The 27,384-nt window shown below is 37.1% G+C and overlaps 1 protein-coding gene across 1 annotated transcript in view; it reads right to left on the bottom strand.

Moving 5' to 3' along the window:
* MDGA2 (MAM domain containing glycosylphosphatidylinositol anchor 2) overlaps positions 1 to 27,384 on the bottom strand; it is an 829,607-nt gene that overhangs the window by 461,493 nt on the left and 340,730 nt on the right. Inside the window, exon 2 of the mRNA XM_024573956.3 lies at positions 16,802 to 16,941. Coding sequence (XP_024429724.3) covers positions 16,802 to 16,941 — 140 coding nt within the window. The remainder of the gene's footprint in view (positions 1 to 16,801; positions 16,942 to 27,384) is intronic.

The raw sequence follows: 27,384 nt of genomic DNA, 5'->3' as shown, positions 1-27,384 counted from the left end.
AAGGCAAGTAAGTAAACAAGAAGGAGCCAGTCTGATGCTTCCTCATGTACCAGGAGAAGCAGAAAAAGGAAGAAATCAATGTTTGCTGATGGAAAAAGGTAAAACTGTCAGGGAAATAAATGTTATTTTTAGGATTTTGTTAAGACCTTGGCACTAAGAGAAAAATCAAAATAAAAGATTAACTATTCCTATAAATGAATTGATTGAGTCATTCTTAATAACCATTTTCTCCTTCTTCAGTCCATTTTACAAGCACTTTCCTTGTGTAACATAAGTTAACTTTTCCAGGTCATGGAAAGGTTTTTATTTCTTATTGATTTTGTTTGAAGCATCTCTGAGCATTTCAGGGGAAAACTATGATGAGTCTAATATGAAACAAATAGGTCGTGTTTAAACCAGCACTGGTATAGATTATTAATTATACCGACAGAATATTACATGGCATAGAAGTGGATAGGTAGTACTTTCTGTAATTGTAATTGAAATTATTAAATGTAAACAGCAAACCTCAATATTTTGAAGTCAATCTAAGGAATGTTGCCTTAGATTGAAGTTTGAAAACACAAACAAACCAGATTCTCTTATTTGGATCTTTAATGAACTGGCCGTAAGCGAAGAGGATAAATCTAACTCAGTAGGACCACAAGCAGATCACTACCACATTTGTTTTCATGCTTCCTTTTCAAAATATGGTAGTTCCCTCTGATCGGCGGTTTCCCTTTCCACAGTGTCACTTACATGTAGTCAACCATGATCTGAAAATACTAAATGGAAGAATCCACAAATAAACAATTCATGAGTTTTAAATTGCACAGTGTATGGAGCAGTGTGATAAAATCTTCTGCCCTTCTGCTCTGTCCTGCCTGGAACATGAATCGTCCCTTTGTCCAGCACGTACATGCTGTATACAGACCTGCCCACGTCACTCAGTAGCCATCTCAGAGAGAGGGGCCACATTTGTATACCTCTCATTATGGCCTGTTATATGATAATTGTTCTATTTTACTGTTAGAAAAAGTCACACTATATATAGGGTTCCGTGCTATTTTGCATTTCAGAGAGCCTCTAGGGGTTTGGGATGTATGGATACGGGAACACTAAGGTACTAGAGATTAACATAACTATAAATAATCATTTACAACATATCAATGTGGCCAAATACTCATACTTTACAGATTTATCTTTATATGCAGATGTATTTAACTAGATATATGTAAGTGAATATATACATCTTTATATATATGTACATAATAAACACTCAGAAATAGATTGATTAATTTATCATTCCATCAGGAAAAATTCACTTTAGACAATGTTAAGATGCATGCATTTAGATTTTATTGACAGCTCAATAACTACTAGGAAAAAATTAAATAGTTGAGAAAAAACACCTATATTGTGGAACATCTACCACTTGGAGATCTCCCCGGTTAAATAACATACCTAAAAGTATGGCAATAGAAGTATTCTCCTAAAAATCAAAATACAAAATCCAATCCATCAACATCTGTGTACACCTGTAGAATTTATAAATTAAAATTGTAAATGTTCACCTTAAAATGATATGTTTAACTATGAACAATACATCCAATAGATTCTCAATTATATGTTAATATGTGGTATTGATTTCCTTCTCTCCTCTTTAAATGTTCTGACAATTTTACAAAGTTTCTTTCATGTCAACTGCTGTAATAAAATAATGCTTATAATCTCATTGCAGTTTTAATTTGCATCTCTCTGATGGCTAGTGATGCTGAGGATCCTTTCATATGCCTCTGGGCCCTCTGTATGTCCTCCTTGGAGAAGTGTCTGTTCAGGTCCTTAGCCTACTTTTTAATTGGATTGTTTGTCTTCCTGGTGTGGAGTTGTGTGAGTTCTTTATATTTTGGAGACCTGGCAATTGCACTGCTCAGAATATAGGCTAAGAATCCTAAAACACCAATTCAGAAGAACCTGTGCACCCCAGTGTTCATAGAAGCGTTGTTTACAATGGCCAAATGCTGGAAAGAGCCTACATGCCCATAAATAAATGAGTGTATTAAATAACTGTGGTACATTTACACAATGGAATACTACGCAGCAGAAATAAAGAAGAAACTCCTCCCCTTTATGACAGCATGGATGGAACTGGAGAGCATTATGCTAAGTGAAATAAGCCAGTTGGTGAAAGTCAAATAGCATATGATCTCACCTATAAGTGGAACCTAATCAACAAAACAAACAAGCGAGCAAAATGGAACCAGAGACATGGAAATAAAGAATAAACTGACAGTAACCAGAGGGGAGGGATAAGGGGGAGGTAATGAGGGAAAGAAGGGGAAGGGTCAAGTCAAAGAACATGTATAAAGCACCCATGGACAAAGACAATGGGTGGGGGAGGGAGAATTGAATGTGGGAGGTGGGGGTGGGTAGGGCAGGGGAGAGTAATGGGGGGAAAATGGGGACAACTGTAACTGAACCACATGAAAAAATCTCTAAAAGAGTTGAATAAACTGGACCTAAGACATAAAAAATAATAATAGTAATGGTTATAATCTTATCATTCCTAGGCATTAATTTCATTAAAATATATAATTTTATCTATTTTTATTTAATCATGTTTATTATTATTCCATTACAGTTCTTCCAATTTTTCCCCCTTTGCCCTCCACCACCCATCCTGCCTTCTGCTCACACTGTCAATTCCCACACTGTTGCCCATGTCTCTATGGTCAATTAATGTTTGACAAAGTGGGCAAGAGCATACAATGGGGCAAATATAGCCTGTTCAATAAATGATATTGGGAGAACAGGACTGGCACATGCCCAAAAATGAAACTACATCACCACAACATATACTAGAATAAATTCAAGATAGATAAAAGACTTAAATATAAGTCATGCCACCATCAAAGTCCTAGAGGAAAACAGCGGAAAATTCCATATATCCCATGTAACAATATTTTTGCTGATATATATCCTAGGGCAAAGTAAATAAAGGAAAAAATAAGCAAGCGAGATTACATCAAATTGAAAAGTTTATGCACAACTAAAGAAACCACCATCAAAACAAAAAAGGAACTGACTGTATGGGAGAACATATTTGGCAATGATATATCACACAAGGGTTTGATCTCCAAAATACATAAAGAACTCATATGACTCAACACCAGGAAGACAAACAATCCAATTAAAAAATGGGCAAAGGATCTGAACAGATACTTCTCCAAGGAGGACATACAGAGGGCCCATAGACACATGATAGGATGCTCAGCATCACTAGCCATCAGAGAGATGCAAATTAAAACCACATTGAGATATGACCTCACACCTGTCAGAATGGCTATCATTAAAAAATCAACAGAAAACAAGTGCTGGTGAGGATGCACCCGAAAGGGAACCCTAGTGCACTCATGGTGGGAATGCAGACTGGTGCAGCCACTGTGGAAAACAGTATGGAAGTTCCTCAGAAAAACTAAAAATGGAACTGCCTTTAGGCTGCCTTTGGAATATACCCTAAGAATCCTGAGTCACCAATTCCAAAGTACTTAGGCATTGCTATGTTTATAGCAGTGCTATTTACAATAGCCAAGTGCTGGAAGCAGCCTAGGTGCCCATCAGTAAATGAGTGGATCAAAAAACGGGTACATTTACACAGTGGGATATTATGCAGCAGAAAAAAGGAGCTCTTCCCCTTCCCCTTCATGACAGCATGGATGGAACTGGAGAATATTATGCTAAGTGAGAGAAGCCATTCAGTGAAAGACAAATACCATCTGATCTCACCTATAAGAGGAATCTAATGAACAAAATAAACTAACAAACAAAATAGAACCAGAGGCATAGAACCATGGAACAGACTGAAAGTGACCAGGGGGGAGCCAGGAGGGGCATAATGGTGAAAGGAGAAGGGACTCGTAAAAGAACTTGTATGAATGACCAATGAACATGGATAAAATATGTAATTTTAAAAGAAAAAAAAATAATTTCAAAACCCCACGTGGTTTGTATACCTAATTATTTTGTTTGTGCTTTGAGACCTGTTTTCTGATCTCTCTGAAGGTCAAGTTTTAACCAGGAGAGGCAAAGTAGTCACAACCAAACAAATATCCATCACGCGAAATGTCTTGTACATAAACTTGTAAGCTTTCTTTTTTTTTCTTTGTGAATAAGATTTTTTTATTGTTATTCAAGTACAGTTTTCTGCCTTTTCCTCCCACTCCTTCCCCACACCCTAGCCCTCCCCACCTCCCTCCCCTGTTTCCATCCCCCCTTGTTATTGTCCATGTGTCCTTTATAGTTGTTCCTGTAAACCCTTCACCCTTTTCCCCCATTATCCCCTCCCCTCTCCCCTCTGGTCACTATCAGCCTGTTCTCAATGTCAATGTCTTTGGCTATACTTTGCTTGCTTGTTCTTTTTGTTGATTAGGTTCCTGTTAATGGTGAGATCATATGGTATTTGTCCCTCACCGCCTGGCTTCTTTCACTTAGCATAATGCTCTCCAGTACCATCCATGCTGTTGGAAAGGGAAGGAGTTCCTTCTTAAGCTTTCAATGTTTACATTTAAGTCAAGTAAAAGCCATTTTTCAAGAGACAGGGAGAATATATTAGGAAAATGTAGTGCATACCTATGCTGTAGTATTACATAAATGCCTTAAGAGATAAAAGCAAAATTTGATTAAACATCATACCTTAGTTAGTGATTTGTGACTTTCCTACACAGGTCTCCTGGAAAAGTAGAAGCGCAATAATTCTGAATCAAAATAAGCAACATAAGGTCAACAGCCAGGAGGAAGAAACTAGGGTTAGGTGTAAGAATGTACTCCTCAATTAGATCTGAGTGCAGGAGTCAGGCACAGTCTTATCCTGGAATTCCTCAGGAAGGAACGTGTGAGACAAGGGACTACAGGTAGGTAGTTTATTTTCTAAGTGAACCCCAGAGAGACAGACTAGGGGATGGTGAAAAGGGACACAGCAAAGGAGGAAAAACCAATACGGCCAAGTGTGATTGTGCTAGTCACTGCCCAGCGTGTCTGGGACCCCATTCTCCTGGGACCTTCCAAGGAGCCATGTAGAAGGTCACATAATTGCCTAACCAACGGGGTATGTATCTACAGGCTCCTGCTTCCTATTGACAAAAGAGATGTTTTTCAAATAGCAAATGGTACTCTGCAGTAAAAAGTTTCATCTTCCTCCAGAATCTAGGGTTCTGTACTGTGACTTAAAAAATTCGAATGACATTTGTGTCCAACCCCGAATATGCTGGGTGCTACTGCCTAGGCAGCAAGGCAGTTTGCCTGAAAACCTGGACCTTCTGCAGGGCTCTCTGCTGCTCTAAGACACACTTGAAACTGAGAGCCTTTAAAGTCACCTGGTAACGTACCTTGGATCAATATTTCCAAATGTAGTATATGGAGCTCCTAAAATTCAAAACAGTCTATCAGAACCTGTCCCTCTTTCTTAGTGGTAGGGCTTGTAAGGACAAACATTTTTTTTAATCCTCACTCAAGGATATGTTTCTTGATTTTTAGAGAGAGAGAAGCATCGACTGGTTGCCTCCTGTACATGCCCTGACTGGGAATCGAACCTACAACCTAGGTATGTCCCCTGACTGGGAATTGAACCCACACCATTTTTGGTGCATAGGATGATGCTTCAACCAACTGACCCACCCAGCCAGGCCAGAGCAACAATTTTTTTATAACCTTATATGGAATTTCCTAGCATGTCCCATACCATCAGTCTCAAAAAAACTTCATTAATTTCACAGACCACTAAAATTTGAGGTATTTTATTTCTCAACCTCTGGAAAGTATTTATCTCACTATGGCACCCAGAGTACTTGCTGCTGCCTGTTCAAAAGGTCAGAGCGATATGATGTAATCAATAGAATGGACTACTGTAATGTTCTATAGACTGCCAAGAGACCCAAGTTCCCTGTTATAGAGAGTGAGAGATTAGTCTTGACCCAGGATGGGGCAGTACATGTGGATTGTTGTCCATCCCGTATAAAAGGGACACAACTGTACTTGAAAAACAATTTTTAAAAGGAAGAAAAAAACTTTAAATTATTATTTTTGATGAGAATTGAAAAGCATTTATTTATCTGATGACTAGCTCCATACCTGTTAGTGTCGGAGGTGTGCTGCCTTGTTCTAGGGAAGATACCACATCTGGCCCAGTAGTAGAGTTGGTTTGATTGTTTATCATGCTCTATAGTCACCTGCCTTAATCCACCTGGCTTTTTAGGTATGTGTAAAAAAAAAAAAATTGGGACATAATGGAGACTACTGTTCCCTCATTGTTAAGTCTTTGATGGTATTACCTAACCTCTAAAATTTCTCATGGGATGGAGTATTACTTCTTTTTTAAAAAACAATTATTGTTATTCTATTACAGTTGACCCAAATTTTCCTGTGTCCTCCCCTGCCCAGTCCACTCCCCGAGTCAATCCCCACACTGTCGTTCATGTTCATGGGTCATTCATACATGTTCTTTGACTAGTCCCTTCCCTTTCTTTGCACTGTTATCCCCCTCGGGGCTCCCCCCTGGTCACTTTCAGTCTGTTCCATGGTTCTGTGCCTCTGGTTCTATTTGGTCACTAGTTTATTTTGTTCAGTAGATTCCTCTTACAGTTGAGATCATATGGTATTTGTCTTTCACTGACTGGCTTATCTCACTTAGCATAATATTCTCCAGTTCCATCCATGCTGTCACAAAAGGTAGGAGTTCCTTCTTTCTTTCTGCTGCATAATATTCTATTGTGTAAATGTACCTGTTTTTTGATCCACTCATTTACTGATGGGCACCTAGGCTGCTTCCAGCACTTGGCTGTTGTAAATTGTGCTGCTATGAACATTGGGGTGCATAAGTACTTTGAAATTGGTGACTCGGGATTCTTAGGGTATATTCCAAAGGCAGCCTAAAGGCAGTTCCATTTTTAGTCTTTTTGAGGAACTTTCATACTGTTTTCCACACTGGCTGCACCAGTTCGCATTCCCACCATGAGTGCACTAGGGTTCCCTTTCGGGTGCATCCTCACCAGCACTTGTTTTCTGTTGATTTTTTAATGATGGCCATTCTGACAGGTGTGAGGTCTTATCTCAATGTGGTTTTAATTTGCATCTCTCTGATGGCTAGTGATGCTGAGCATCCTTTCATGTGTCTATGGGCCCTCTGTATGTCCTCCTTGGAGAAGTATCTGTTCAGATCCTTTGCCCATTTTTTAATTGGATTGTTTGTCTTCCTGGTGTTGAGTCATATGAGTTCTTTATATATTTTGGAGATCAAACCCTTGTCTGATGTATCATGGCAAATATGTTCTCCAATATGGTCATTCCCGTTTCATTTTGATGATGGTTTCTTTAGCTGTGCAGAGGCTTTTTAATTTGATGTAGTCCCATTTGTTTATTCTTTCCTTTATATCCCTTGTCCAGTGGATATATTGGCAAAAATATTGTTACATGGGATATCTGAAAATTTCATGCCTTTGTTTTCCTCTAGGACTTTGATGGTATCACAACTTATATTTAGGTATTTTATCCATTTTGAGTTTATTCTGATGTAAGATGTAAGTTGGTGGTCTAGTTTTGTGGGGGGTTTTTTGCATATACCACTCCAGTTCTCCCAACACCAGTTATTAAAGAGGCCATTTTTAGTCCACTGTGTGTTTTTGCCCCCTTTGTCCAATATTAATTGACTATAGAGACATGGGCTTATTTCTGGGCTCTCTATTCTGTTCCATTGATCTATGTGTCTGTTCTTATGCCAGTACCAGACTGTTCTGATTACAGTGGCCTTGTGGTACATTTTGATATCAGGTATTATTTCTGATCTAATATTTGGATTGAGAGAAACCATTTTATAGGATTCCACTGGATCCTTCCTACCATAATGACTAACTCTCCCCACAGGCCAGAGAAGCTATGTGAGGATCCAGCCAGCTTCCAAGTACATCCATCCCAATTACTCACTTGGGAGTCTGGAGAAATTACCACAGGCCCACTTACCTGGTCCAGAGCCCCATTTATCACCTGACTTCCATGAGCCCTAACTCTGACTGTGTTGGCATTACAAGTCCATTGCTTTTGGGGCCATCTCATACTCTTTACCTTCAATGAACCTCCAAGAGTCTAGGTATTCCTCTTTCTTCAGTAAAAATTATTACGTCAAATGGCCACAAATCCCTTCGGGGCATAATTCAGATTATGTTTTCAGCTTAAGCTCCTAGTGATCTTACTAGGCCTTTCCACAAAGAAACCTGGTTTTCCTTGCAAACAATGAGTGTTGGTTCTGTGAACTAGTTTCAGTTTGGAAGCTAGATGAGTGATTATGACTTTTTATTGCAGTAGAAAATGTCAACCTCTTCTCCACCAGATGTCATTTTTGTCCATTTTTAGGAGTCATATACCACTTTAGTCAGGTGCCCTTACATTTCATCCCTAAGGACACCATAATGCATTGTCCACCACCACAGTCCTGTAGGTAAAGGCAGTCTGGTTGTTGTTTGGATGTTGCTGATTACTACACTGTTCATGTCTACACTGAATCTACTGGTGAAGTGGTACCAACCAATCCCTTCCATTTCAGATTCCTATCATCCTGCTGAGTTTAGAGATCCTATTCCCATGGCAGCATCCCTTCCTTCAACCCCAGCCTGCAGAAGACAGTCACCACCGAGCTTCACGAAGATGCCAGAGCCCATCTGACCGATGCATTTTGTATAGTGGCAGGTTTGTCCTTTGGGAAATCTTTAAAAACAAATCTCGTATAATAAATCTATGCTAATATCCCCACCTCCCTGAGTCTTCTGAGACCTTTAATGTTTTACAAAGGCAATTCCCATATTTCTACTAACTTATTGCAAGTCATCATTGTGGGTGTCTATATTTTGAAGAGCCATCATAACAACATAATAGGTCCACCTTACAGATAATCAAAACCAAGTCATGGAAGAGTGCTTCCACCTGAAATTCTCCCTTGCACAACACTCTCAAAATCTACACTCATACATATAAGAGACAGCACAAGATCCATGAGCTAAAGCCAGGCATATGACCAAGACCAGCTTCAATGGAAAAGGCAGGAATACTCTACCTACTATATTAGGTGACTTGCTTTGTGTAGTAATGGCCGTAATACTTAGAATTAATTTTATAAAAAAATATTTTTATCAACCACTCAATCACAACTATGATGATTTACTCATTAGTTACTTTTTGTTAAACACTCTGCTAAAAACTACATGTATTATTTCATTAGGTACATTAACATTTTTTAACATTTTAAAATTTTATTTATTGATTTGACAGAGAGAGAGAGAGAATGAGATTCGTTGTTCCACTTGTTTATGCATTCATTGGTTGCTTCTTGTATGTTCTCTGACCAGGGATCAAACCTGCAACCGTTTCAAATGGGGATGGGGCTCTAACCAACCGAGCTACCTGGCCAGGGCAACATGAGCACTTTTTGGGCAAGTGTCTAATGTGTATAATAAATATTTCTTCTAAATATAAGACTGCCCATGGAATTAAACAAAAGACGATCTCTGAAATAACTAAGTTAATTCACATGCTCTAAGGAGCAAAAATGACTCTAAATTTATGAGGCTTTTCATTAAAATTTAAAAAATTTTTGAATAATGCTGATGGACTGAGAATAAATATCAGCAGTTTGAGAGTATACTAAAGTTTTGAACCAAAAAAGGCTTTCTATAACCTATACAAAGTTCAGCACAACAAAAACTATTTGAATGCATGGAATAGACCATCAGAAAGACTGCAAGAGCTTCCTCCAAAGCAAGCTGTGGTGAGTGTGTTTACCCATGTGACCAAGAACGTAGTAAAGCTGCATTTTGCCAGGGGATGAGATGAATGTGTGTGTGGAGGAGAGACTGTGAAAGTAGCTATTGATAATGGAAGTTGTGATTAATGAATTTTTGAATGCTTAGCTAAAACTCTTTCCCGTATCCTTTCCAAAGGCTCATTGAAAAAAATATCAGTTGTTTTTCTTTTTTAGTTGGAGTCTCTCACAGTCTAGATAGATTTATTACATATTTTTAAAAGTGAACTATGTCAAATTCTTCAAACCATGAGAAGGAACAAATGCAATATTTGGTTTTCTCTGATTAGATAGCATACCCTAATTCTGCCCATTTAAATGAACATAAATCTAATGTCTAGTATTCATGTGCATGCAGCAATGGCATTTTAAAAAATTTAATAGCTGAACTAGATAAAATGGAAATATTCAGCAGGTATATAAAATATTTGCAAAGTACAACAGGTAGCTACCACTAATGGTTTCAGACTGAAGAACTTTTTGCCGAAGTTTGCTAAAATTTTCCTTATCGCTTTAGAATTGGCATAGAAAATTAATAAGAATAAAAACATCGATAACTCTACAACATTCCTGACAATCAAGGATATATTTATATAGCAATTAAATGACTGAATATGATCCTATTATAAAATTGAAAACTGCACTTGCTGACTAGTCTTATTTTTTTTTATCCAAAAAGCAAATACTCCATAGGGATGAACTATAATAAACTAGTATACAGTTTTAATGCTTCTTAGTGTTTGGATAAACATACATATTTTTATTTTTAAAGAGTGGTTTTCAAAAATATTTTAGTGATGAAATGTATTATTCAGGTAAAATCTTATCCAGAAAGCCAACTCATGAAAATGGAGTTGATGTTTTGATTGATGCACTTTTATTTTATTTTCTTTTGTTTTGTTTTAAAGAGAAGGAATGGCCCTGGCTGGTGTAGCTCAGTGGATTGAGCGCAGGCTGCAAACCAAAGGGTCCTGGGTTCAATTCCCAGTCAGGGCACAAGCCTGGGTTGTGGGCCAGGTCCCCAGTAGGGGGTGCGCAAGAGGCAACCACACATTGATATTTCTCTTTCTCTCTTTCTCCTTCCCTCCTCCTCTCTCTAAAAATAAATAAATAAAATCTTTTTAAAAAGTTTGCCATGTTTTCTACCACAAGGTCTCACCACAAGAACAATACAGTGTAATTAAAACTCCTACAGTTATTTGGGAGGGGGGGAGGAAATGTAAAAATCTCATTTTCAAATTAATATAAAAGAGAAAAATATTTTAGGCTAATCAAGGCAATACTGACAAATAGTGACTTGCTTTCCTATCTATCAAAATATATTGTAAGAGTATGAAAATTGAAATAGCATGACAGAGTACAAAGAGAGATAACTGGAATGATAGAATAGAATAATATAGTTATAAAATCTTTTAAATATGTTTTAATCTCTAATGTCAATTACATGGTGTTATGATCTCACCTATAAGTGGAACCTAACCAACCAAAGAAGCAAGCAAAATAGAATCAGAGACATGGAAATAAAGAACAAACTGACAGTGACCAGAGGGGAGGATAATGGGGGAAAGAAAGAGAAGGGTAATCAAGGCACATGTAAAGGACCCATGGACAAAGACAACAGGGCAAGGGGGAGGACCGAATGTGCGATGTGGGGGTGGGTAGGGCAGGGGAGAGTAATGGGGGAAACATGGGAATAACTGTAATTGAACAATAAAATAAATAAATAAATAAGAAAAAAATTAAAATATATTTTAATCTCTAATGTCAATTACATGGCATTAAAATGTTTTTTAAAAAGTTCTCATCACAAGAAAAAAATATTGAATCATTACATTGTACACCTGAAAATAATATAGTTATACATCAATTATACCTCAATTTAAAAACAAGAGAGAATAGCATTTTAAGGCTCTAGTGTGTCATGTTGACTTATCCTATACAGATTAGGGCAGAGTGAGAGACTGTCAAGAAATAGAGAGGACATTAGACTCATATTTCATATTATATACAAAACTATTTCCTGATAATTAAATCATTGAATATATAAATGACTATAAGCTGTTAAATAAAAGGCATACAATGTGAGATGTATTCAAATGAAAGAGAACTTCCTAAAATAAGTACAAAATTTAGAAGCGTAAAATAAAATGATTAAATAATGCATTTTTTTAAAGATTTTATTTATTTATTTTTAGACAGAGGGGAAGGGAGGGAGAAACAGAGAGAGAGAAACATCAGTGTGTGGTTGCTTCTCACAGGCCCCCCCTGGAGACCTGGCCCGCAACCCAGGCATGCGCCCTAGACTGGGAATCAAACCAGTGACCCTTTGGGTCACAGGCCAGCACTCAGTCCATAATTCATCTTTAAAAAACAAAAACCCTCAATAAAAATAACATACACAATATTAAAAGACAACACAGTGGAAGGTAAAATTTGCAACATATGTATCAGATATTAAATTTAGTTGCGTAATATATAAAATGTAGTACAGGTCTACAGGAAGACAAGCTGCAAACCAGTAAGAAAATAGAAGTAGATAAGAACTATCAATAGAAAAAGAAGATGAACAAATTATTGATATATTTGGACTTGTGTGGGAAAATGTTCAAATTGACTAGTGATTTAAAAAATGCAAATTTATTTTTTTAAATTATTTTATTGTTGTTCAATTACAGTTGTCTGCATTTACCCCCCACCAGTCCTCCTGCACCCCAGCCATCCCTTCTCCCTCCCTTGCTTCCACCCCCCCATTGGTTTTGTCCATGTGTCCTTTGTAGTTGTGCCTGAAAACCCTTCCCCCATAATTTAACTGTACTAGTGTATAATTTACTTTCACACATCAAATTGACAAAATCTTAAAAAGATTCACTTGTGCTAAGGAAGTAAAAGTCACTTTCAAGTTTGTCTAAATAATTCCATTTTGAGGAAGGAAATTATTTACAGCAATGCTGATACACATGTATTAAAAGCATGATACAAATGTACGCACATAACAGAGTGTTCATTAAATTATGGTTTGTGATAGTGAAATCTCTGAGTAGTTTGATGCTGAGCAACATGGCAGTAATTACGGATGTTGAAGGCGCCCATGGGGTAGAATGCAGTGCACCCATACAAAGTACAATCCAGCCTTTGCCAATGAGCTAAGTCAATGGCTCTCGAAATTTAGCATACATCAGAATTTTCTGGAAGTTCTGCAAAAACACAAGTTTGTTGTTGGTCCCAAAGCAGGAGTTTCTGATGCGATGCGCCTAAGAATTTTCATTTTTAACAAGTTCTTTCCAGGGATCACACACTGAGAACCACTATGCTGGATCTATACTTGCTCATTTGAACACATGGCCAAGTAAAAAATTCTACTCATACAATAATACGTTTCACTCTCTACTCTTTTTAAAAAATGAACAAACAGCCCTGGTTGGTGTGGCTCAACGGACTGAGTGCTGGCTTGTGGCCCAGAAGGTTGCTGGGTGGATTCCCAGTCAGGGCGCATGTGTGGGTTGTGGGCCAGGTCCCCAGTTGGGAACTTGGGATGCATCTCTCGCGCATCAGTGTTTCCCTCCTGCTCTCTCCCACCCTTCCTCTCTCTCTAAAAAATAAATAAATAAAATCTTTAAAAACAAACATATATAATTATACTTATGCAAAATCACTGGACAGGACAGGAAGGTGATATACCAAACTACTTCATATCTATCTCTGGGAGGTGGGTGGGGAAAGTGAAAGGGAACATTCATGTCAAATATTCTATCATTAAAGTCATTTACAAGAACGCTATATTCACAATTTACTTATTTTTGGTTTGATAATATTGAGCAAGAGAGAAAAGGAAGAAGAGAGGGAGGGAAGGAAGGAAGGAAAGGAGGAAAGAAGGAAGTGAAAAGAGAGTGGGTAGCTGAATCCCGAAATTACAGATGTCTAAAGGTAATATTAGGTTGGTAAATTTACTGTCAAACACCTCCTTTCTTTAACTCCCCATGCACCTTTATAATAAGCCCTCACTAAACAAGGTAATCTGAAAGTAGTTCTAGTGCTTGCAATGAAAAAAAACAACAACAACAACTAATAAACAGCAATATAAAGTCTTTGCAGAACATTAAAATGAAAAAATATCGAGATTTATTTAGATAACTCTAATTTAGACTATAAAAATGCTAAGAGCCATTTTTTAAATCTACTTATTTTCATATCTACACATTCAATTCTAGAACTTAGAGTCTAAGCATAAATTACTTAAAAACAATAAAAGCCAACATGTTTTATTATGTGACTATATATTGCTTATTATGTGCCAAGTATGTATGTATGTGTATATATACATAATCTACATACAGTATCAAAAGGAGTCTGTGATAAAATATGATGAACACCATAATCCCTATTATATAGATAAAACTGAGGTGCAGAGAGCAGAGAGGTTAAGCAATTTCCCCAAGGTCACACTAGTTAGTAGTCCTGAAGAGTGCAGGGGTGTACACGGGCAGTCCGATTCCAATGTCATACTCTTAACTACCGCATTGAATTGACCTCTCCTTCACTTACTGTATTTCCTTTGGATACATCAATATCCTCAGGCCACTATACATTGCCAAACAATACATTTTAAAAATATTTTTTAATTAAAAAAAATGCTGCCTTTGAATATTTCTGAAAATGGAAATCTTTGTGATTCTCATTGCCCCAGGAACACGCAACAGATTAAGAAATCTCTCCTCCGCTGCATTTTTGACTCTTATCATACTCAGATTAGACAAAGCAACAAGAAAACCATTCCAGCTTCATGGTATCAGCCAAGAAAAACCATCCTCGGGACCAGCTGCCAACAACATGCCCTTCAGTGTTTGGCCAGGCTGCCAAGGCCCAGCTGTTCTGTCAGCCTTCCTTATACAGTTTGTTGACAAAAAAGAGGCCCAATTAATTTTTCAAACTGGCAATATGAGCTAAAACGTATTCACCTGCGAACACATGAATCGCTTCTAGGAACGAAGAAATAACAATACTGAAACAATACATTTTTGTGAATTTCAGAGCACACTGAGATGTTTCCAAAAATGGAATTGCTTAGGAAAAATGAATAAGGCGATACTCTGTTCCTTTGTATCAGAACTTACTTTAGATCGGTCAGAGATCAAAAGATGCACCCTAGCATGAGAGGAGAGATGTACGGAGAAAATGAGAAATTTCTAATATTGAGGGAACATAAGCGTGGAGGTAGAGAGAGCAGAACAGCTGGGATAACTTCAAATCAGAGATAAGAAGTTGCATTTGTAGGTAAAATTTGGAGTTCAGAATGCAGAATTTGGCACACTCGGTGTGGGGATAATGGGAGCATCAGTGGGTCTTCTCTTGCCATAAACTTCCTCTCATAAAGCAACTTGTGGCTTCTTTTAGGATTGTTTGGGCCCTCTTGTTTTGATCCCAAATTTTGATTCTGAAATTCTTATTCTATACATATAAACAAAGAACTTATAATCAAATTAAAACTACACTAAATTTCCTTTGAGATAATATTCTCAAGTTAATGCTATTTTTTAATTTTAGTAAAATTATTTTCACTGGACTCCATTGTTTTCTGTATAAATTTAAAAATAAAAGTCCTTTCCATGTTAGCTTCTCTGTCTATATCAAGTTTTAACAATTATTATTTATGTTCTTACATGTTCAGGTTTGCAGTTTTTCTACCAAGTCTGATTATATTGGGTCAAATTTGTAGAAATCAACTTTATTAAGATTTATTAAGTTTTATTAAACTTATTCTTTAATCAATTTTCAGTTAATAGCAAATGTTATAATTTGCAATTTTGGCCATTACGAATGATAATATTTTAAATAATTTTTCACTTTTTTCTAGGTTGCTTTTATAGTTTTCCATATTATCAACAGCATGAGTTTTATAAAACCTATTTTACCATATGTATTTTTATTTTTCTTCAGGGTCAAAATGGTAGAATCATAACATTCTTGAGTATTAAGCTCTAAGGAAGATCACAGCAAAAGACAAGCTTAAAACAATGGCTCTTGAAATCTCCGTATTGCTCTTTTTAATTGGATTTACTGGCATGACACAGGTTTCGGGGGTACAATTCGATAACACATCAGATGTACAGTGTATTATGCGTTTGGCACCCCAAGTCAAGTCTCCTTCCATCCCCATTTGATCCCCCTTTCCACATTGCTCTTTACTTTTCCCTATGTAGTCGTGTTATCTAGATTTTTTTTTCTGTAACACAAAAAGTTAAAATATGTAACTTTGTCTACCCAATGAGACGATTCCATCATAGTGTTTGTGTTTATTACCAATATATGTTTTGAACTAGTCAGGTTAAACATAGAACTACAAATTGGCAAATCATGAATACAACATCCTGAATATTCTGTACCTGAAAAAAAATGTACATTATAGATCCATAGCCTTCCATATTATCTTATAGCTAACCGTTTCTTTGACTCCTACAAGTTTTTTCTTTGCTTATTGTTTCTAATTTTAGTGCCCTTTGAAAGTGTCAACATCTGATCCTGCTAATCAGTTAGCTTTAAAAACTTATAAGTTATGACTCTGAGTGTGTGAATGCACATAACACCTACAAACATTTGTTTTCCAACATTTTCTGTGGATGCGATGACTCGGTGTAAGGGAAGTGTATGTGACCCGGTGCACCGCAGTTTTCAGAACAGATGCCTCCTCAACAGAAATTAGGTCATCATGAGGTCATGTTCCACATTCTAAAATAGACGAGTTGCCATATGAATTGTTATCTTACTAAGATTTTGTTGTAGATTTCTTTTGAACACCTTTCCTGGAAATGTCTTCCAAATTTCTCACCATACCGAACCCAAAATCTTTTTTAAAAATCCACATGAATACTTCAAGGTTGAATGTCCAGCAGTCACCATCCTTATACTCTGTTACACCCCCGCCCTGAATTTCACACACACACAAACTGAAAGAGAGCTTTCCCCAACGTCATGGTTCAGACTCACCTGTGGACGTGGATGTCCAGTGACCAGACAGGTCAATTCGAGGGTTTCTCCTTCCCGTATGGTGTAGACTCTCTCAGAGTAGCGCTCCTCCTCAATGTTACAGGCCAAGCCTGAATGGACAATACGAACCGTGGGGGGAGCTGTTGAGTCAGGAAGAGAAACAACATACATAAAAAGATAAGTAAACCATCTTCCCATGAATCCTCCTCATTGTAAGAGCAATTCTTAATAGAATTTACCAGAATCAAATCCACTAATCTTAACACTTTGAGAATCCCCAAAGGATTAAAAATTTTGCTGGACAGAAAGGTTGGAATGTATTTAAAAGTCACCAAGACATTCTGAATATGGCAAGAGGGAACAGAGTGGTGAGAGAAAACGGGTGACTCAGGAAATCTCCGTCATTACAAAAACGCATAATAAAATTTGATTGCAAAAATGTGCAGGGTTCCTTCCTTTCCGAAATGCAAATTGTAATATAGTGAAGGGTATTGTCCAAATATTGAGTGGTGCAAAAGGAGACCATTGGTAAGAAAAAAAAGGAATTTGAATTGAAGAGTCTACCATTTTTCTATTGATTTTATAAGCCTTTTGGTGCAAGTAGGACGCTAAGGAATGAAAACATTTGATTATCAGAAACTGAACACTTACTTAGTTTTCAATGTTTATAGACTCCTGTATTGATATGAGCAAAAGATGATCATTGAATTAAGCCACCGACAAAGTCAATAAATCATTGAAGCCTAAATATAAAATTCTTATTCAAAAGAGACTTAGTTCTCATGAAGCTGACCAGTATGAATAAGTTTCTCCTATTTCAGGGCCACGTAAGTCAGTGAAACGTGACTAGCTCTCATTGGTTCACACATCACTCACTGCAAAGCCAATACGTGCAAAAACTCTTCAGGTCATGACAAACAGATAACAAGATCATTCCCTTTTGTGAATGCAATATTTTTTGTTTGTAATATATTTGGGAGTGAAGGAGAAACTCGTCTTAATCAAAAGCCAGTGGAAAGGCTATATATGCAGAAATGTTAAAGAGAGTAGTAATACCAAGAATTTCCTGGTAGCAATCTCAGCCTAAACAGCAGCAGTATTAGTAGAGGCTGTGATCGCTTACAAATTAATGCGCGCATGTTTGAAATTTTTATTTTAACTTTAAAAGGAGCATTAATTCCATGGAATTTGAAAGTACACTTGGTGATTCTATGGAAGAGATAAAATGATTTTTTAAGTCTAACTGATGGAAAAACTTTTGGGAAAATCAGGGTTTTGAAAATTAAAAAAAAAAAAGATTCCACTATGTAATACTTTGCTTTATATGATGGCAATGTAGGGAACAAGTACATTTTAATCACAGAAAAGAATATATTTTAATATTATCCTTCTCAATTTCAAACAGAAACTGAAAGACAGGAAAGCTACTTATAAATAATAAAACAACTGATAATTTTGATATCTTTCTGGATACTCAAATAGAGTCCCGTTCTCCAACTTTCAAGTTGAGAATTCCGCTCTCCAACACTCAGCATCAAATGACGCATGGAAATTTCCAAGAGTAGGATATGAACGAAGAGTATTTTTAGAACAGGAGTTCTTGCGCTCAGTATGCACAGTAAACTGCGCAGGAACTCAGAGGTATACATGAAGAACTGTATGTGTGCAGGAAACCCAGGAATCTGCATTTTCACCAGACATCCCTGGGAGTGGCATGCAGCGCTGCACAGATCAGGCTATTAGACGTAATGTTCTGGGTCTTATAAATACTTGTTGACTAAAGTAAAATACTTAAATGAATAAAATATCCTTTTTTAAAAAATTTTTTTCAAATAACTAAACTTCATACTATGCACCATTTCTCTAGTTTAGAAAACGAAATGGTGCTTAAACAGATCAGGTTTTTTGTTCAATAAAATCAATTTATCAAAAATTTTCCACCACGTCTTTGGACTCTGTCTAGACATTGTAATAATTTGCTTAGTGTTATGACGTTAGAAATCCTTAACTGCAGTGTTTCTCTGGTGTTCTGATGTATTTCATACAATGTTTCCTTCAACTCATTTCCTTCAGTGATCAAATTTAAACTTCAATTAAGTGACATTAAAGAATAACTTATTTTAAAATAAATAGCTGCATACATATTATAGAAGTTAACAAACTCATGACAATTAATATATACTTGTAAAATATAAATAAAAAATTGTTAAATAGAAAATATAGATTCATTACCTTGAAATACATTTCTGTGCCAAATTTCGCTTAATAAGTGATGGCCCACATGTTTATTAATAGATCTAATTATGTAGTAACATGACATCCTTTCCAGACTAATTTACACTTGTTATTTTTGTGTTAATTTCAAGTCAATGAATGGTACTGCTATTTTTAAGATATATCTTTCCAAAGTATCATTATGCAAATAAGTAGCTTATTTAAACCATTTAAATTATACAGTCAGCACATTGTGTTCATTCACAAGGGTTAATTTTAAGCTCTTTCGCTTCTATATTTTAACACATTCTTGGAAAAGGTAGTTGCCTATACACTGTACTCATGAACCTACCACCTATTTTACAGGAGGGTGAAAGATTCTCCCATGTTTAAGTGTTGAAGATGCATTTTTCCTAATATGCATTAAAATATATGTGAAGTGCTTCAGGTTGGGGGGAAAGGGATTAAGGAGAACAAATTTCCAGCTATAAAAATGGTCACAGGGATACAAAGTCCAGCATAGGGAATACGGTCAATAATATTGCAGTAAGTACGTGTGGTGCCAGATGGGCACTAACAACGCTGGGATGATCACTCTTAAGGTATACAAATGTCTAATCACTATGTTGTACACCTCCAACTACTGTAATATTGTATGTCAACTCTAACTGAAAAATAAATTTAAACTGTTTTATATTTACTATGCTCAGTACTTCAGCTGCTCGATGATAAAGTGAACATTTTGGAAGCTTCCATTAACTCCTTTGCTCTGCAGAAAGCTCATCCTAAAAAGGTCTCAGAGCTCATGCAGGCCAATGTTCTTATTTCCACATTAGAGAAGTAAAGTCTGAGGACACTGGGAAGAAGCAGGACGTGCCATCACTAAATACGCCTTGTGGGATATTGATCATTTTCGGCTGGTTATTTTTAAGAAACAAAGCCTCAGGAAAATCCATTGACCTTCTAACTGCCTAAAGGACCTTAGATGGAGAACCTGCCTCAGGGAGGCGCTATCATCACAGGTAACTATAGTGTAATGTGAGCCTCTTGTGATTGACAGGGAGGAGCCAGCAAGGCCCCATTTGACCAAAGATTTCTCTGTGGCCCATTGTTAAAGATCGCCTTGCAAACCTTTGTTTACCAAACTTTTGCTTTTGTATCTCCCTGTGAATTGCCTTCTTCCCCTTTGAAGTCCCAAACCACACCCCCATGCTTCTCCTCAACTCAAGAGGGCATATAAGCCTTAATTCCAGATCTGTCCCAGGGTCTCATGTTCATATGGGCCCCTTATATGTACATACCAAATAAATTTGGTCATTTTTCCTGCTAATCTGTCTCATGTCAATGTGATTATTAATCCAGCCAGAATAACTTAGAAGGTCAGAAAGAAAATTAATTCTTTTGCCCCCTCGACATTGTGAACTGGCCACAGGTCTGCAGCTAGTATGGATTAAATGAGACCAGAATCAGTGGTCATTGGGTCTTTTCACTACTTCATGTTGTGAAAACTAGATCTGATAGAATTAAATTAGACTTCTAAATAACTCCCACACTAGATCCAGACTAGATTTCAGGAATCAAAAAGATTGAGGAACTGTTCATGAAATAGTTACAGCACCATAACTAGATCAACAATAAACATAGTATAATTGCTCTAAACTTGACCGATAAACACTGTCCCAATTCACCATCCTGCCTCCGGGCCCTGTCGAATCCATGAAATCTTACAACTACCACAATCTTTTGGAATTTTTATTATCTTTGTGTCTTTTTCCTGCCTTAGAATCTACACTGACTGCCAATGACATTTCAGAGTCCGTAGCCCTCTAGAGGGCATTTAGGTGCTCCGTAAAGGGTCCTTCTACTATCCAACCGGGACTCCCACTTCTCTATAGCATCAGCCTGACACCGTTGTGAAGGCAAGGAGCCCTCAAAGTTTTTTTTAAGAGTCTTTGTTTATGATGTTCCTTTATCTGTAATTATCAGACTGATAGATGGAGCAAAGTTCCTGACACCTTCTTGAATTACTCAGCAAGATTTTCTTTTCTTTTTTCCAGGAGATATGTACTGCCCGGCTATTCTATTTCTCTTACCATTCTTACTTGATATTAAGTTAGTACCTTGCCAAGAGAAGCATCTTTTATTGGCATCTGTCCCATATCACATAATTCAAAGCACAGAATAGGTATTTAGTAATTAATTTATCATTTGTTTTAGGAAATATCACTACTTGACACCGATCTCCTATTTTAGCTAAATACCAACTATTGTGCCGCTGTATTTACTCTCTTTAAATATAAATGCAATTTGCCATACTATGTCTGAAGCAAGATGTATTTTATCCTCTGCCTTTTTGGAAAAAGCCTCAATTCATCATCCTAAAATTGGACTAAGGGTTATGATCTCCTTTGCCCTGTAGAGTCAGCAATAAATTAAAATGTTAAAATATTGCATGAGACTCATATTCATCCAAATTTGCTTGCAGTAAACCAAATCTCATTACATAAAATCTTTCCTAACACTAATCACATCAACCCCCTTTGAGTAAGCTGTGTTTGGGTTCAAGAGTTCAGCCCAGAAGGACAAAAGAGAGACATCTTTTTATCTTGTTAGAATATACTTTTGGAAGTGAAACCAAATTCTGTCTGTCTTCTGTTGGAAAAGAATATAAATAAATTATTTTCTAGTGGCAACCACCAGGGGCATTTTCGGCCTTGTATCTCATATACAGACTTTCAGGCATGTATTTATTGAGCGACTGCTATAGATCATGCACAAGGCTGTGTTCTGGGGACGTGAAGATTAATTAGTGCTATGAACTGTGCTTTCTGGTTACAGCCTATTTGGTCTGTCCAATTTATTAAAAACAAACGCAAAACTGATTACAGTTGAACAGGACAGCCACACTAGCAGTGGACAGTCAGAAGCGCTGTGAGCGAACAAAGCAGAGCGGGAGTAAATCTGCCTGAGGGTTTCTAACAGGTCTCACAAAGTCAGTGACATTTGACGTAGTGTGGAAAGATGCATGTGGTGGGAACAAAAGGAAAAGGACATTCCAGAGACAGGAAACAGTGTGTTCAAAGGGATGTCGATGAAAGACTGTGTGCAGTGTTTAAGAAATAACTACAGCAAAATGCAGACCATGTAGTTTAGAATTTGTCCCGAACCTTGACACTGACACCACTCTGTCACCTTGCCGTCACGTCTCCAGACACAGGAGGGAGACTGCATAGTCCTGGGAGTGGAAATGAGGAGGGAGACTCACGTTAGAGATCTTGTGAGACAGACTTGGCGTTGGCTAAATGTGGAGGTGAGGGGGAAAATCTTAAGATACACTGAAGTTTATACTCTGGTTAACTAGGTAAAAGAAGATGATTTTTAAATAAAAGGGAATCTTGTAATCTCTATGAGCCCTACATCACTCACAGGTGGGGGAGGCTTTCGATGAGGGGCTCTGAGACCAAATAATGGGGGGCTTTGCAGGAGTCAGGACTTAGGAGAGAACTGTTTTTGAGGGAGAAGCTTTTTCCAGTAACAGGCACTGTCCCTGAAGCACATACGGTTATTTGACAGTAATAGGTTTAGTTCTAGGAGTTTCCTGTCTTCTAAGAATTGTAGAAGCTTTGTACTTGGGCAAATGCCTCAAACAACTGATCTAACTATTCCCTGGGAATTCAGGTTAACAGTAACATTTTGCTAGTCTTCTATAGCAGGTCAAGGTAATGTGTTCTTGGTGCAGATCACAGATCTCCTGGGATAGGTAGTGTGGAGAGAGGGATTCTCACAAGACCCTCTCAGAAACACTGGTGAGGGGATCAGTAAACCACCCTGCGCCAGCATCCCTCACACACTCCAGCTTCTGTGGAGAGAGGCAGACAGACACAGAAATAGGGGACATCACACAGCTCACTGCTGCACCATGGCCAGAGGTAACAGAGTTGTCACTGTTATGTAATAACATTGTCTCAGCAGCTGTTCAGTTTTCCATGTAAAACAGACATAACAATGATCACATTTCCTTCCATTGTTCTGTCAGTTTAAGTGATTAAATGCCTTCATAATATACTTTTGTTTTCTTTTGTTTCAGATTTTATTTATTTTATTTTAGAAAGGGGGTAAGGGAAGGAGAAAGAGGAGAGAAACATCGATGCGAGAGAGAAACATCAGTTGGTTGCCTCTCGAACGTGACCCAACTGGGGACTAAACCCACGACTCAGGCATGTGCCCTGACCTGGAATCAAACCAGTGACCTTTCACATTGCAGGACAATGCCCAGTCAACTAAGCCACACCAGCCAGGGCCACCTCTCAGTTTTCCACATCTTACATTTAGCCAATGAGTATTGGCAATAATTAGTCTCTTCCGCTTATGGCATAATTTTTAATATAGCACAAGTGTTTAGTGTTTCTTTGTAAAAATTTTAAATTGTTATTCTATTGCAGTTGTCCCAATTTTCCCCCTTTGCCCTCTTCTGCCCAGCCCACCCCTGTTCTCACAGTCAATCCCCACCCTGTTGTCCATGTCCATGGGCCATTCATACATGCCCTTTAACTAGTCCCTCCCCCTTCTTTCCACCATTATCCCTCTCCCCCACCCCCTCTGGTCACTGTCAACCTGTTCCATGTTTCCAAGCCTCTGGTTCTACTTTGTTCATTAGTTTATTTTGTTCATTAGATTCCTTTTATAACTGACATCATATGGTCTTTGTCTTTCACCAACTGACTTGTGTCACTTAGCATAATATTGTCTGGTTCCATCCATGCTGTCACAAAAGGTAGGAGCTCCTTCTTTCCTTCTGCTGTGTAATATTCTGTTGTATAAATGTATCACAGGTTTTTTGTCCACTCATCTACTCATGGGCACTTAGGCTGTTTCCAGCACTTGGCTACTGTAAATACTGAATGGCTTGAAACCAGAAACCAACCTCAAGGAAAAAACTCAAAACATTCAAATACATGGAAACTGAATAATATGTTATTAAATAATGAATGGGTTAACAATGAGGTCAAGGAAGAAACCAAAAAGTATGAAACCAAATGAGAATGAACACACAGCAACCCAAAAACCTATGGGACAGTGAAGGCAGTCCTGAGAGGGAAGTTCATACCAATACCGGCCTACCTAAAGAAGACAGAAAAGTCTCAAATAAACAACCTGACTCTACACCTAAAAGAACTAGAGGAACAACAACAAACATAGCTCAGAGCAAGTAGAAAGAAGGAAATAATCAAGATCAGAGCAGAATTAAATGATGTAGAAACTAAAAAAACAATTCAAAGGATCAATAAATCCAGGAGCTGGTTATTTGAAAAGATAAACAAAAAAAATCAACAAATCTTTAGCCATACTGATCAAGAAAAAAAGAGAGAGGACTCAAATAAAATAAATAAAATCAGAAGTGAAAGAGGAGAAGTTACAACCAATACCACAGAAATGCAAAAGATTGTAAGAAATTACTATGAACAACTACATGCCAAGAAATTGGACAATTTGGGTGAAATGGATAAATTTCTAGAAACATACAATCTTTCAAAACTGACTAGAGAAGAAGCAGAAAACCTAAAGAGACTGATAACAACTAGTGAAATTGAAGCAGTAATCAAAAAACTCTTGGCACACAAAAGCCCTGTACTAGATGGCTTTACAGGCGAATTTTACCAAACATTTAAAGAACTATCCTTTTCAATCTATTCCAAAAAAATCAAGAGGAAGGAAGACTCCCAATCTGTTTTGACGAGGCCGGTATCATCCTAATTACAAAACCAATGCTTCTGAAAGATTATGTCTTCCATTCTTTTTACTTTCTCTTTCCTACCTGAGTTACTAAGTTTAAGATACTGTGTGAATCTTCTCCTCCCTCCCTTTTCCAGAATGATCTCTCAGCTTGTTCAATTAAGTATCGTGTCTAAAGGCCTCATCCATAATTATTCCTCTTGTTGTTGACAATATCTCTTATGATCATTATACTACATATTACACTATCACAAATGCAGGTAGGAAAGAAGAGACTATAAAGATTGGAGAGACAAGGTAAAAAAAATTCCATTTCAGGTGCTGATAGTGATTTGATCAACAACTGACAAGTTGTTTCTGGACATAAAGATTTAGAGCTTTTAAATGGTGGTGGATGGTTGACAAAAATCTCTAAAATACAACATTTACAGACAAAAATCTCTCTAATGCAACATTTAGAGCACAGAATAAGAAGTTAAGGGGATAATGGTAGAACCATAGAAAACATAAATTATTAATACACAGAGAGAGGCCAAGGAATGATACTTAGTATGATTATAAAGTCAAACACGTGGGAGGAAAACAGAACATGTACTGCTTTAAAAGTTACACAAAGAGATGCTTAGGCATGGTGAAATAGCTAAAAGTATCACTTACTACAGAGTTGTCAATTAAGAGCATAGACAGAAGGTCATCCCCTTTGACAATCAAGATGGCATTGGAGAATTTTGAATGAGATGTGACTGTAGAGCAGTGGGGTCAAAAATGAATGAATGAGGTTTGTGAAAGGGAGAAAAAATGTCTTAGTAGGTCAAACCAAGATTAGGGCAAAAAGAGCACTACTGAGGTTTACCAATGTATAAAGAGAAATAGTAAGTACATAACTCAATATTTTAGCAATATTATACCACCATCTTAGGACTACAAAGAATAATTACTTACATTATAAAAAACAAACCATAATGTTTATATTTCTAACCTAACTGTAACTTTTTGCTAATACTGTACAGATTTCCTGGTATCCTCTATCATTTTTTAAAAATTAACTTCCCTAAAATCTCACTTTCTATTCTTTCTTTTTGGTTTCTATTAGTTTAGTCTTTTACAAGTTAAACTTTAGCAACTTCTGTACCACATATGCAGAAATCTCTCAAAACTGTCTAATTTTTTCTGCAAACAAAGTCAATGAAGGTTAATTCCTACAGCATATAAATATGTTTACTCTCTCCTACATTAAAAAAAAAATAGAGACAAAACCACATTTATCTTCCCATCAACAAGCCTACTCTTATCTCTGCTTTACAGTCTGGCGATTAGAAATAATGGAACACACTATAAGCCACACTTCTGCACCTGATTTGTAATCCTCACTCCACAGCCAGATGGTTTCTGCCCTATCACATATATGTTAAGAAAATAACAAAAAAGCAGAAAAATAGGTCACTTTGGTAAGCTACTAATTCTTTGTCATGATTTTGATCTCTTAACTCTCCTTCAGTCCTAGTTTAATGGACTTCGCTTCCATGCAACTATAAGGAAGTCTTAAAATTATATACTTACTCTACACTTAAAACAATATAGACTACTAGAGCTGACCCTTGAACAACATGGGTTTAAACAGTGCAAGTCCACCTGTTTTTAAATAAATAAAGTTGGCCCTTTATATCTGTGGGTTTTGCATTTAGAGATTCAACCATTTTGAATCTGCAGATGAGAAAGACCTATTGAAGTTAGGTTTTGGGGGAGTCAAGTTATATCTGGGTTTTCAGCTATGTGAGTGGGGGTGGATGTCAGCTGCTCTAGCCCCATTATTCAAGGGTCAACTGTATTACATCCCACTGTTATACTTACCACCATAAAATATAAACACATTTCTAAATATGCACAGCAAAATATTCAATCTGTGTGTCTATTCCAATAATTTCCTTAAAAAGAAAGTTAAAATCCTTCTGTTATTGTCAATTTAATCCTGAGTAGGACAATATTCTAATACACAAATAACATATAGATTATTTTAAATCAGCTTTTAGCTCATTTGAGTTTATTGCTCTCAGTGGCCTTTTTGAATTGACTATGATTTCAGCATTAATGTAAACTTATCTCCCCAGCCCTACTCCCTCCAGTACCCACACTTGGCTACCACGGTATTTCTGTCCACTGAAGGGGAATAGTGTTTTATCTTTAACTTGATGAGCTATAAAATGAACATGCTAAAGTTCTATTGACTAGTTTGGATTTAATCAAAAAAGATCATACCTACCTATATGACTTTGGTAGAAAGCTCTAAATATGAAAGGTTTTGAATATCTTTTTATATTTCCTCAGCATATGGTGAGCTGCATTGTAATAAAGTGAGCCACCCTAAAACTCTACAAAGCCCAATGTAAGGTAAGAAAATGAAATCCTGAAGCCACTGACTTCAGAAAACAGCTATTATTGTTTCCTAAGTAACAGAGGTTGACATGATTTTTTATATCAGTGTTAGACAACAAGTTAAACAGTTTTATTTATTTATTTATGGAGAGGGGAAGGGAGGGAGAAAGAAAGGGAGAGAAACATCGAAGTGTGAGAGAAATATCGATTGGTTGCCTCTTGCACACCCCCAACCAGGGACCTAGCTCACAACCCAGGCATGA

Source organism: Desmodus rotundus, chromosome 7, assembly GCF_022682495.2.
Source record: "Desmodus rotundus isolate HL8 chromosome 7, HLdesRot8A.1, whole genome shotgun sequence".
Lineage (NCBI taxonomy): Eukaryota > Metazoa > Chordata > Mammalia > Chiroptera > Phyllostomidae > Desmodus > Desmodus rotundus.
This window is presented reverse-complemented; position numbering and strand designations above follow the sequence as displayed.